Source organism: Acanthisitta chloris, unplaced genomic scaffold, assembly GCF_000695815.1.
Source record: "Acanthisitta chloris isolate BGI_N310 unplaced genomic scaffold, ASM69581v1 scaffold5828, whole genome shotgun sequence".
Lineage (NCBI taxonomy): Eukaryota > Metazoa > Chordata > Aves > Passeriformes > Acanthisittidae > Acanthisitta > Acanthisitta chloris.
Genome location: NW_008687709.1, coordinates 68,956 through 82,409, shown reverse-complemented (window position 1 = coordinate 82,409; position 13,454 = coordinate 68,956). Strand labels below are relative to the sequence as shown.

At 51.4% G+C, this 13,454-nt stretch overlaps 1 protein-coding gene across 1 annotated transcript in view; it reads right to left on the bottom strand.

The window, feature by feature from the left end:
- Positions 1 to 141: 141 nt before the first annotated feature.
- Positions 142 to 13,454, bottom strand: part of KANSL1 (KAT8 regulatory NSL complex subunit 1) — a gene marked incomplete at its 3' end in the record, with an annotated part of 71,227 nt that continues 57,914 nt past the window's right edge. Inside the window, exons 4-13 of the mRNA XM_009080721.1 lie at positions 12,619 to 12,734; positions 11,007 to 11,202; positions 9,415 to 9,580; positions 4,905 to 5,087; positions 4,383 to 4,544; positions 3,927 to 4,078; positions 2,778 to 2,896; positions 2,152 to 2,209; positions 1,526 to 1,638; positions 142 to 388 (exon numbers count right to left, since the gene is read on the bottom strand). Coding sequence (XP_009078969.1) covers positions 142 to 388; positions 1,526 to 1,638; positions 2,152 to 2,209; positions 2,778 to 2,896; positions 3,927 to 4,078; positions 4,383 to 4,544; positions 4,905 to 5,087; positions 9,415 to 9,580; positions 11,007 to 11,202; positions 12,619 to 12,734 — 1,512 coding nt within the window. The remainder of the gene's footprint in view (positions 389 to 1,525; positions 1,639 to 2,151; positions 2,210 to 2,777; positions 2,897 to 3,926; positions 4,079 to 4,382; positions 4,545 to 4,904; positions 5,088 to 9,414; positions 9,581 to 11,006; positions 11,203 to 12,618; positions 12,735 to 13,454) is intronic.

Genomic DNA, 13,454 nt, shown 5'->3' with positions numbered 1-13,454 from the left:
GCCTCCTGCCCTGCTGGAGAAGCCTCCCACTGAAGCTGTCCGGCCCCCGTCCCGCCGCACATCACGCCAGCGTTGCCCATGTCCAGGTGTCTGGGGGGACTCCCCAGAGTGAGCAGGCCAAGCCCTGGGCAGAGCACCCACCTGCTCGTCCAGGCCAGCCTCGGGCGTGGAGCAGCGCGTGTCCTCGCTGGACAGGAGCCGCAGGGAGTCCCGGGACAGAGGGGTCAGGGGGGCAGAGAGCAGCTCGGGGCTGATGGGGCTGCGCGGCGAGTGGCTGTGGGACAGCTCCAGGTGGGGGTGGTAGCTGCCCACCTCGGGGGATGCTGGCTGGGGAGTCGAGGGGTTCCCCAGCTGGGGGGTCGTCCGTCCGTCCGTCGATCTGTAAGACCTGAGGCAGGGGCAGGGGTGAACGCCTGGCCTGGGCTGCCCCAGCCCTTCCACCCCACTGGGAACACTGGGGGATGTGGCACGTGGGAGCAGGGAATGCTAAACCCATCTCTGCCCCAATGGTGTTGCTCTCCTGAAGTCCCATACATCTCCCACTGCTGCGTCAACACCACAGTGAGAAGCTCCCTATGGAATCAAGACATCCAAATGGGTTTCTCCAAGTATTTTCCCACTTCACACACTCAGGGAGGATCAGTGGTTTTTTTTTAGCAGCTGAGCACAGAAGGAGCATGATGGAACCTTGAGACTTCAGATGTCAACCATGAATAACAAAGTCTGAGCCCTGACACAGCTCCTCACATAAAGACCCACAGGCTGCAAGCAGAGAAACCTAACCGAGTCCCCAAATCTGTGTGCAACTCTCTGAGATAAACTGCCACGACAAGTGTCCATCAGGGACTGCCAGAGATCAGATTTCTTGGCCAGAAGGTCCATCAGAGCATACAAACTGACCAAATGAGACTGGTGAAAGAGCTGCATGTGCAGCAAGTCAGACCGAGTCATGCTGAACCAAGATGCAACTTAAAAGCTGCTACAGCAAAAACCCCAAACCAACCAGTGACACCCACGAGGCAGGAAGAGCACAGGAGGCTCAGGGTATCTGCTGGAGCAGCTCACAGAGAAGTGACATTTAGGGAAACTAAGTGAGTTTACTCCAGTACAGAGAAGTGACATTTAGGGAAACTAACTGAGTTTACTCCAGCGATTAACTGGTATTACCTGGCCCAGGTACTCCCCAGGCAAGGAGCAAGGTACAGGCTCAGTCACACCAACAGTTCCCAGGCCATGAGTGGCCCCAAAAAACATCTAAAGAAGGACCAAAGCAGCCAGAGAGACCAACCAACAACTCAAGGATGGGAGATTTGCAGAATCCAAACAGCTGGTCCAAGAGTTGGCTGTCTACAACCACACCAGTGTGCAACTTCACCCCCATGGGCTCCTCAAGTGCCAAACCTCCTGACACAAGCCTTAAACCATTTCTATGGCTCAGCTGACCTAATGAAGAGCACCCCAGTGTTGGGAAGGCCCTGCTGGCCAGGAGGAACCCACTGCCAGCTGAGCTGGAGCTGTGCCATACCTGCTGCCCCGGCGCTGCGGGGGAACACTCGTGCTCCAGAGCCACCGCGCGCGCTCCATCTCCTCACACTTGCCGTGCCGAGCAGCGAAGGCCGAGTCAGACAAGTCCTCAATCTGGAAAAGGCACAAGGCTTGGTCAGTTTTCCTTGGTTGAACACATAGCCATGTATGGTTTTTCCAGCGTTACAGTGTGAGTTAGTCAGTGCTTATGTCTGGGGGTGGAAGATGCTAGAAGTGTGAGAGCACCTTGTTAAACTGAGCCTGCACTGGTTAGGAAGAGACTAAAAACCAGAGGAAAGGCACTTCTCCCAGAATGGAAGGACTCACACTGAGGTTTAATGATGTGTCATCATCAATTGAACTAAACTAATAACTAAAATGGTAACTCTGGGGCTGGGGCTGGTCATGATTTCTCCATGAGATTACTCCACACCCCAATCAGTGCCCAGAGAGGTCTCCTGGCAGCACTCAGACCTCTGTATCCAGCCCAACTTCTCACATCTTTCCACAAAGGAACCATCACCAGCTGGTTCTCTGCTGTGGTCCCTGCATCTCCTCTCTCCATGGTCACTGCTGAGCCACCACCAATCCCATCCCACACGAACTGGGAAATAAAATCCTTCTCACCTCGTCGTTGTCTTCATCAGTGTTCGCCTTCAGAGCGCTGACGTCCACCTCACGCCAACTGCAACACACCCCACCAGTGAGCATCAGTCAGGGCATGGTCAGAACCAGCAGCACACACCCCACACACTGACACTGCCTTTTGGGAGAGGGGAAAAAACAGCCCTGCCATGAAGAGCAACACACTCCAGCTCAGCTTTAAGCACCAGACCTCCTTGCAGGTCTGGCAGTGTGGTTCAAGCTTGCCAAGGGTAGAGGAAGCAGAGCAGAGGCTGCAGCATTTCCTCCTCTTCCTCTGGCTCAGCAACAAGCTCCCTCCCTCCCTCCCTGCCCTGAAACAGTGCTGAGGAGAGCGTGGAGGACCAGCAGGAAGAAAGGAGGAATGTGGGAAGAGACTGCACTGCAAGGTTAACCCAGCTCAGGTACATGCAGAGCTGGGAAACCACTGAGCAGGACACAGGACAACCAGGATGACTTCAGCTGCACAAAGCAGAGCAGCTGGCTTTGATACCCTCAGACAAAATATTCTCTAACTCAGCAAGCCTCCATCAACGGTGAGTTCTCCAAATTCTTTTATATCCAAGGAAGAAGCCAAGCAAGCCCCTTTGCTCCCTGGATCAGGCAGGTACCTGGGTGTGAGGATCTCCTTGTACTGCAGCTTCTCCACGCGGGTCGTCGCAGCCACCGACATCGGGATAACGATGTTGTTGATATCAAAGGAGCTTTCTCCTCTCCTCCTCCTTGGCTGCTGCAATGGGAAGACAAGAACCACGTGAGAAATGGCTGTAAGTTGTGGCATGTTGGAAAGTCACTGATAGAAAAAGGATAGAAAGGCCTTGTACAATCTATAGAGACTTCAGAACCAACAGCAATTTGCATCAGAATGGAGATCACCTACTGCTTGCTCCGAATCTTCTTCCCAACCCAAAATCCTTGGCTTGGAAGGTCCAAACAAGGATTTTGGTCCCTGCAGGCACTGAAGCAAGGGGACCCAGAGCTGCTGAGCTCCAGTCACCATCCCCACACTGGCACCAGTCGCTGCACAGCCAAGGTGAGTCAAGACATTGGTCCAGCTGATAAACTGACCCAGCAAGAAGAAAAACCTCCCACATAATCCAATTCCTTATTGCCAGCATGAAGAAGGTGGGGAACCATCAAAGAACCATCCTGTCTGGGAACAGACCCCTGCTCGTGTCCCTATCCCAGGTGACACTGTGACAGAGCAGGAGTGTGGAGCAGACAGGAGCTCATCTCAGGTTCTGACAGCTGCACCAAGCACCCAACAGCTTCCATCTGCATTGTGCTTCAGACTGGAATAGATTTTCCAAGACAGAAATAAGCTCCACCACTGATGTACCATGGCCCTGGTGACCCCAACCCCATTTCCAGGGCAGAGAAAGCTGTCCCAGAGGAAGCACCACTGTAGCAGCAGCAGCAGCACTGCTGCTGCTCAGCTCTTCTCTTCCTGGCATCCCCACACAGCTTCAGAAACCAAAACCTGGATGTGGAGCAGAGCCAGGGGACTGCTGGGAACAGGAATATCCACCAGCAGCTACTGAGCCGATGGTGAACCTCTAATTGCAGCTGACTGGCTCTGCACAGCCAACATCCATCCAGGAACCCCAGGAGACCCCAAGTCAGAGAGAAGAGGGTCAGCAACCCCACCTGAACCAGCATGGCAAGCACTAAGCACTGTGCAGCCTAGGACAGCTCAAAAGCTAAGCACCCACGATGGAGCTGAGCTCAAAAACCCTCCCAGAAAGGCAGCAGGTACTCACAGGGGTGCTGGAGGGGCCCTGGGAACTCGTGCTGGCAGGAGCAGAGCCCTCTGAGGAGGTGGACAGCTGCCGAGTTATAGGGCTGTGAGGTGTGGGGGTCACAGCTGCCGACAGGTAGCTCGGGCCGCCGACGTCCGCGTGGTGCTTCAACACTGCCCGGGGAGAGGGGGAGAGAACAAACCACCACGTTAGCAAAACGACCCCACCCCAGGGGGGTGATGGATGAGGAAAGGCCCACGTGCTGAGGAGCACTTTTGCAGGAAAAGAGAAGCACCTTCTGCTGGGGCTGCCAGGCTGCCAGGCCCTGGGGAAGAAGCGGTTAGAGCGCGGGAGGCGTCGCTGCGGCGGCGACACGGCCCAGAAGCAGCGCGTGGCCCCGTCCCGGAGGGGCAGAGGGGCTGGGTGGGTGCAGCAAAGCCCAAGCTCCCCCCGAGACACCTGGCTGTGGGAGCCTACCTTCACTCCTCTCAGACGAGCTGTCTCGCAGCCGCTTTTTGTCATAGGCAGGAGGCTGTGCCAGGGAGCGCTCTGGCGCTCGCTCGGCCTTGGACACGGCCGAAAAATCGTCTAAGGGAGGCCTGTGTGCCTTGTCTGCTTGGGTTTTTTGCTGTGAGCGCTCTGAGGAGGGGAACAGAGAAAGAGCTATGAAACGCCTGTTTTCACCTCTCTTTCTGTTGCCACAGGAGGCTCGGGAAGAATTTACCAGCTCTAAAAATCCATAGGGTTTGGGCTCTGCACCATCAGGGTGCTGGAGAGGTGTGCTCAGGGCTGAGTGAGCTCCTACCAGCATGAGCACAGCCTCAGGCTGAGCAAGAAAAGCTCCCAAAACCAGCCTGAACACACTTCACCTTCAGCCCTGGATTGGCACTCTGTGGCCTCACCCCAATAGCAGAATTTGAGGGTATCCTCCTCCTCCTCCTCTCTCTCCACCCAGTCTGCAGAGCTGTGGGTACCAAACTGGGCAGGGCCAACACTTACTGGCTGCAGTGAAGAAGGAGTTGACCAGCTTGTGACGGTCCTTGCGGGCAGGGTCAGCCAGGCTGGTGGGCATGGGGGCTCTGTGCTTCAGCGAGAGCTTCTTGGGAGCTTTAGTTTTCTCGTAGGGTTTGTTCTGCCACTGAGATTTCAACATGCTCTGGAAGTGCAGGCTCGTCGGCACATCTGCAGAGGGACACAGGACACGGAATCCAGGGTTAATTCTGCATCACCCTCTCCCAGTCCCCCCAGTAAGAACAGCCCTCAATGGACACACAGGCACTGACTGTAAGACCTGGGCTTGTCTGCTCCCTCCTCACACTCAGGGACCTGCAATGAGAGGACCCAACATTTCTAATCTGCAGCTCTTTGAGGGAAGGACATGCCTAGAGGATTCACAGCCCGAGCATATCCTGGCAGGAGAATGAAGCCTTTGTCAGAAAAACCATGTGTCTTCACCCCTGAAGGTCTCTGCTGTGCTGCCACACTCAGTGCTGCTAGCTCAGATCTGACTTCCAAGAATCTGAGGTATCTCAGCACATCAAAACTGGGCTGGAATAGAGAAATTCAGCTTAAATCCTCGATTTCAGGTCAAGCCAAAAGCCAACCAGGTACTGTAGGATGTTAATCTACCTGATGTGGCACCTCAATCATGTAAAGTTTTGTGACTGAGAGGCTCCAAGAGGAGTGCTGCCCTGGCTGGGTCACACAGCCATCTGCAAGCAAACTCCCAGTCATTATCTGGATGCATTTGGAGCCTGAATTTCTGTGCATTCCACAGATCACAGCAGTCCAGAGTACCTGTCCCTGACTGATCCTGCCCCCTCCACGGAGCACCAGTGTGCTGTGCTGCTGTGGAATTCAGCACTACTCTGCTCACATTCCTCAAGCTCTGTTTCTCCCAAACCCCACACAGCTGTGCACTCCTGACCTCCCATGGAACGCTGACGAGGTTATTCCGTGTATTTCTCACACAGACAGGCTAAGGTAGGAATAAAAACCACCACCTGGAGCAGAAAACTACTCCAGTCTCAGGAGTTTCACAAAGGAGCCTTTCTTTCTCACTCAGAGCTTCACACCTGAGATTTGATCCCCAAATGTTGCTGCCCAAGTCTCCTTCCAGACCCATCTCCCCTTTAGATGTCCCAGGGCCAAAATCCTAGTTGGGAAAAGCATTAAAACCTTTAAGGTCAACAGGAAAACTGCTGAGAGATGAATTTATCTTCTCCAGCTACTTCCATAAGATCATTATACACCAGGATTCGTGGTGTGATGTGTCACCCACCTGCTCTCCTCCCCAGTATGGACCAGCAGAACACACACAACTGGGAGCTAAAAGCACTAGGATAAGCATCAGGAGCACAAACTTCCCTCCCCCACATCTCTCCAGTTCATGTGACATTTTCACACAGACTTTGAAGCAGCCTGAGCAGGGATGAACCTTTCCCAGGCCCTGCACAAGGAATTAGTTCCTCGCCCTGTGCCCACAGAGGGGACAAAATTTGGAGCTGCCATGGGATTTAGGAACTGCAGCTGGATATCTCAGAGGGCAAATGGCAGAGACTCCAGCCCTGCCAATAGTCCTAATGGCTGATAACTAAACCTCTCCCAGTGTTTCCTTCCCAGTTTCAGAGGCTGGAAAGCCCTGGCAGATCCAAGCAAACAGGATGGATGGAGCTGGCAGAGCATGGCCTGGAGTCAGCAGGGCCTTGAGTTTCTGGAAAAAGCCCCACCAGCTGCATTCCAAGTACCCTGATGGTCAAAGCTCTGGTTTAACCCCATCCCTTGCTAAGGAAGGGCTGGCACAGGGTGATGGCAGCTCTTGGGCCACCACTGCTGCTTTGTGGGGATGTGTCCCACAGAAGAGAGAGGAACCAGGCCAGTCCTTTATGGATGCTACCAGCCACTGGAACAGTCACTTTGGGAAAACAGCCTCTTTTCCTGGTTCATCTTTAGCTTTCTCCTCAAAATTCACATCCCACACATCTGGGGAAGGAGGGCACAGGTTGAAGAGAGAGGAAAAACACCAGGACAAAATGTGGTCAGAAGAAAATGAGTTACTTGCTGGTTTGCCACTGCCCTGCTGGCAGCACTGCCTGCCCCAGAGCCTGTGCAGCAAGTGACACCATCACTTCCTGCTGGCAGCACTGCCTGCCCCAGAGTCTGTGCAGCAAGTGACACCATCACTCCTCCTCCTCTTCCTCCTCGGGCAGCAGTGCAGGGCTCCCAGGGACCAGCAGATGGCAACCACACTGAGCCCAGCGCTCATCCTCCCACCAAGGTTATTACATCATCCGAAAATTCCCAGCGAGAAATCAGATGAACCAGAAAAAAAAAAATAAAAAAATCTACACCACCCTGAAAGAAGGGGACAAAGCGCTGACGAAGCACAACTGCAGGGGTTGAAAGCCTCGATGGCTTCACCCTGTTTGCCAGAGGAATAAATGAATCAATGATCTCTTTCCTCCTGCAGTGCCTGGCAATTTTGCCCTTGGCAAACTGCACCGGAGATCCCAGCTGCGAACCAGAAAAAAAAAAATAAAAAAATCTACACCACCCTGAAAGAAGGGGACAAAGCGCTGACGAAGCACAACTGCAGGGGTTGAAAGCCTCGATGGCTTCACCCTGTTTGCCAGAGGAATAAATGAATCAATGATCTCTTTCCTCCTGCAGTGCCTGGCAATTTTGCCCTTGGCAAACTGCACCGGAGATCCCAGCTGCTGGCACTGGAGAGCCCGGCTCGGAGGTTAGCACATGCTCACAGCTCTGAGCCAGGCTGCAGTGAGCTGCCTCCCCCAGGACAGGGGGGCTGAGCTCTGCACCCCACACAGCTGCTCTGCCTTCAGGGTGAGCCCCAAAACCATCCTGAGCAGCCCCAACAGCATCCTGGACTGGCACTCACGGGCAGGGAAACACCTCGATGGACACCAACAGTGTCAGCAGAGCCATTCCCTACCTGAACACATTCCCTGGTTTTTTGAGGGGGATAGAAAAACATCCCCCATCCCCCAAAATCAACCCCTGCATCAAGCACTGGTGAACAGTCAAAGTTCAGCTGGGAGGGAGGAGGTTATGGGTATTTCTGTAAAGGTGTTTTAGGCTTTACACCATCTAGTTTTAAACTCAAAGGTTTTTAAACTCGTGCAACCAGAACGGATCTTCTCCCTGTAAACTGGCTGAGGTGAGCCTAAAAACCAGGAAGGACATGGGATGAGATAATTTGCCTGGTGGCCATGCTGTGATAGCACCCAGCAGGCTCTCCCACCACTTCCCAGGACATCTGATTGAACAATCAGAATCAGATCAGAAGTGCTGTGAAACCAATTCCTGCTTCAGGAGCTGGTTAAGTTCCTTGAGTATTCCTGAACAGAGCTGTGTCTTTGGGAGAGGAGGGATCTACTTTTTAAAAATAGCACCAATCTACTATTTTAGCCTGGTTTAAATATAGTGCTAGTCAAAGATACCACGTTAATTGCTCCCAGACACCCCCAGAATTCCCAACTGTCACACCAAGTTTGTGAAAAGCTGGAATTTATACCCAAAAAAACCACATTAGCGCCCAGTGACAACCTGGACCATCCTTCATGGGAAGAAGGGACACACACCTTCCTCCCAGTATTAGAATCACAGACTGGTTTGGGTTGGAAGGACCTTAAAGCTCACCCAGTCCGACTCCTGCCACGGGCAGGGACACCTTCAACTAGCCCAGGTTGCTCCAAGCCCCATCCAACCTGGCCTGGAACTCTTCCAGGCATGGAGCAGCCACAGTTCCTAGCAGTTCCTATCATTTGTGGTGCTGTTTTTTGGGATCAGAGGAAAAATGTGACAGCTGGGACACCAACGTCATGCAAGCCAATAGTTTTTGGTCAAAGAACAAATTTAATTTGGCTGCTTAGGAAGCAAAATACCCTGGAAACTACTTCTCCCTTGGGAAAAGTCCCTACACATGAAATCAGTGAATGTCCCAGTCAGGGCTGGTTAATTATTCCTCTTAATGATGATTAACTCTGATGCTGTAACACTGGAAAACAAATATCCTAATGGGAACATCCCTTCTTGCTGTACCCCCTGAACCATGGAAGATCATTTACAGTTCCTTACAAGGTCAAAAGAATTTCCTGTGACAAACCAATCCACAAATCATGTAATACAGATGAATAAACTCTCTGGAAGCAACTATTTCTCCAGCAGTTCAGAGCACCAAGACCTCAGCCCTAGAGCCAAGTCCCAGGACAGTCTCCCAGGCTTCTCCACCAGGTCAAGGCTCCAGGTCAGGTTCCCAAAACACATGTTCACAGCAGAGCAGAACAGGTGCAATATTTTCCCAGCTCCAGCCAATGCTCCAACCCTAAAAATACCTGCAGATCAACAAGTTTGGTGCAGCCAAGCAGATCTGCACCTCCCCTGGAGGCTCAGGATGGAGGAACATGCTGTGGAGCACCTCCAAACACTCCTTTTTAACCCTCCTCAGAACTCAGTTGGACCAGTGGCTGCTTCATGGTGCTGTGCTTACCATCTGGGAATGACAGGACAGGATGGATACATGAGTCCAGCTGGGAGAGACGCTCCAGCAAAGGGGCATCATACTGGATTTCCAGAGTTGTGGAGCTTCGAGTGCCACAGAGGGCACAGGAAGGGTTCACGTCGCAGCTGCAGCGCGCCAGGTTGTTACGGTGGACCTGGGGAGGGCACAGAAAACAGGGTCAGCATATCACAGGGCAACGTGTCTGAGGACTCTCTTCACATGTTCCTCACCCTAAGGGTTGCTGTGTGTTTTAATGCCTTGTATCAAGCTGTAAGTTTGGTCCTCTCTCATCTCAGGATGCTTTCACTTTGCATAAACACAACCGAAAACGACGACTCACCAGCCCAGACAGTTTAACAGCTGCTAAATTTGACTAGAAGTGTTTAATTTTATCTAAGTTGAAACCTCATTTATAAAACCCATGAGGCAGCACAATTCAGTTGTCAGAGAGGGGAAAAAAAAAAAGTCTTTTTTAGTTCAGGTGGGTCAGAGCCATCATTACATGTCAAGAGCTGACACTTACAGGGACATCTACAGTGACAAAGGTGTTTTTCAACCTTGTTCCTTAATCCAGGACAGACTTTCAATCCACAGATTTACAGACTTGTATAGAAAAGCACAGACAACTGGATGTAAATCCCATGCAGGGACAACAACCCATGATTCCCCATCAGAATGGAGGAATGGATCAAACTGGATCCTGCAGGTCTGTTCTGAGTCAGGACTGTTCAAATCATTTCCATGAATGACTTGAAGGATGGAAGAGAATATCCATAGCAAATAGCACTAGAACTGGGAGAGCTGCTGGAAGGAAAGAGCTGGAAATACACTCACGATGGAGAAATCACCTAAAATAAACCAAACTTCATTCACTGAGGGCAAAATGCAACAAGGAGACACTGCAGTGCCCAGTGAAAAGGAGGAAGAGGTAAGTGAGCAGCTACTCTGCTACCTCTGAGAGTTCTGCCCAGAGGATGTGGTGGTTGTTCTGGATCCAAAACGAGCATGAATCAGCAGTCTTGTAGCAGTGCTGAGAATTAACACCCCCCAGGGCTTTACAACCAGGATGGCTCTGCAAGGGGTGAGGCAATGCTGCCTCTCTGCTAGCCTGTGGGCTGGAGGGCCTGGACACGTGTGGCACCAAGGGTGGGCACCAAGGGGTGAAAAAGGCAGCAAAGGATCACAAGATCAGAAACACTCATGTCCTGTGTGCAAAGCCAGAAAGAATCACTGCGTGTTTGGTGCTGAGGGGACCACGTTAAGAGTCACCACACCATGTCTCACACTTCAGCAAGAGCTGCTGAGGGCTGAGGGGAGCTGACCTGTTTACACCAAGGCCTGGACCATTGGGAATGACTTTACATGGCAGCCAAGGGGGTAGAAAATTTGGTTTGCTTAGGTTTGCTGCCTGAAAACAGCCAAGCACTCCAGTAACTTGCCTGAGGTTTAGACAACCTGCCTGGCACGGCGTGAGGATAACGCTGCGGGGCAGGGGATGATGTGGGTGCTGTCCCCTCTCCCTTCCCATTATTCTTCCACCTCTTCACAACAAAACCAGCACCAAACCCCAGAGCACCCACCTTTTTGGAGAGGGGCATAATGCTGCTGGGCCGAACGAGCCGTCGCTTCTTGCAGCTGAGGACGGGGCGAGTGCGAGCGGCGACGCATGTCCCGTCCGAGGACGAGGGAGCCATGTTCAGGCGTTGCTTTTTATGCAAGAGCTCCTCAGCTTCCTGGCCATCTCCCTGAGCGTGTTCTGCCAGGCCAGGCTGAAGACTGCCCCAGAAGAAGAAGAAGAAGAACCTTGTTATTCATTCACCCATAGCACGTTCTCCCCAGCAGCACCACGGCAGGCTCACGGTTCAGGCCTGAGCAAACACCCTGAGCTGAGCTGAAAGCTTTGCAGTTCATGAGGCAACAGATTTTTATGAAACCAACTCTGATTTTGGCTTGTATTTCAGTCACCTTTCACCACTGAACCTTCCAAATACCTTTGGAAGCTCTGAACAATGAAACAGAATTTCAAGCTGGTCCCAAAGCAAAAGCCACTCTAGGCCTCAACTTCAGTTGGATGTGATGATCTTAGAGTTCTCCAACCTTGATGATTCTATGAACTTTAATATTAGAATTCAGCTTCCTCCAGAATTACAGTTCAGGGAATCTTAAGACAGCAAGTTCTCATGAGTGTAAATGCCAGAGAACATGTAATTTTCCAGGAAGAAATATGTAACCTTGATGTAAACTCGATTCTGAGGAACATTTGAGCTCTGTGTGTGTGTAACAACTCCCAGGAATGACCCCAGAGAGGTGCAATGCTAACATTAACCTGTCTGCTTTACATACAAAGGACACAGCAACCCTGGAATCAATACCCCACGCCCTGACCAGATCCCAGTGCTGCAGTGCCTCGTCCAGGGAACCTTTTCATGTCTACCCTACAAGGTTTTCACTTCTGAAAATGCAAAACATTAAAGCCCTGTGGTCTAAGGCTGTGCAGTTCAAAGGCTGCAGGGATACAAAGGGCTCTGTCACAGCATTCCAGCTGCAGCACTGAGTTTGTTAGCTGTGCTTCCTACACTTGTTTGCACTGTCCCAGTGAAGCATCCCTCCCTCCCTCCCTTCTCCCCTCTTTCCTTCCATCTTCAAAGTACTGACCAAGTGAAATAGTTTTCAAGTGTTTTCAAGTGGTTCAACCCTGGAACATCAGGGAATGTTTTTCCCTTGTTTTCCTCTGACCACTTCAAGCCTCTCTCAGCAAAACCAGCCTGAAGAAATAAAGTACTTTGAAAGTTTCCCTCCCTAGATCCATGGGATTTGTGTTCCTCAGGAACTCCAGAGAAGTGAACCAGTGGTTACAGATAATTCTGCACGTGGGGCACTAGTACACAACTTGCAGATGTATTAAAAATACCCACAAAGACAGCAGTTTTGCCCATGCTCAGTCAGGGCTGCCTGCAGGGCTTCTTCATGTAAACACAGCTCAGTTTCATTCCATTTTCAGCAAAACAACGCGGCAGAAAACCTCAAGCAAGGAATCTCCCTCCAAAATGTTTCCAGGCATCATCTACTACTGGACTTTTTGAAAGAAGAGACCATTTATACCACTACCAACCCAGTTACAGGCTGGTTTCCAATGGGACATTGTCAACATCATCAATATCAACCTCTTCCCACAGCATCCAACCAGCTTACGTGTTAATAACTCCATTGACAGGTCTTGGTGCTCCACAGGGCTTGGTGGGATGGGATTCAGGAGTATTTGCAGCAGAAATACCCAAGTTTTCTAGTGGCTGGGATCCAGACACACTCTGAGGAAGGATAAGAAAAATATAGGTGAATAAAAAGAAGCTTCTTATACAACCACAACTTTCTTATTCCTGGGTTCTAGTTGAGGATTCTGCACTGTAGCCATGGATTTCCACACAGGACTTCAAAAACAGAGTTCAGAAGTCATTATATGAACAGGAGACCAGGGACAGAAGGAGTTGTCAAGGAGCAGCAAGGGGATGGATACACAGCAGTACTTTCATTCCTAGAACCAAAGGACTTCAATTCCCCTCAGGCAATCAGGAGCATGAAAGGCTCAGGGCTTTAAGGAGATTTCAGCATTTTGTCTCCATGGTGCAAACAAGTTCATCCCCACCTGCAAAGCTCACAGGCTCTCCTGCAGGTTGGTTTGTGCTCTGGGCTCCTCTCTGAGCACTCTGGGGGAACCAGGTGGGGAGGGAGAGACTTGCAAAACTGAATTTGCATTTTAACTCGCTACCTGTGCAAACATGGCCCAAACAGCACTTTGAGAAGTGTTTTACAGGAGTGTACACACTGTAGGGTTTGGATGAAAGCAGGGCAAGTCTATAAAGCTAGACGTGCTGGATAAACACAAGGCTGGAAACACCTTGTGGGCAGAAAAAAAGTGAAAATTGAGTTAAAGACACTGCTGCCCAATTCCTTCTGCCTTAGGCCTGAAATGCAAACCCCCTCCTCTGCAGGGTGCACCAGGACTGTCACAAGCCTCCAAGGACACACTG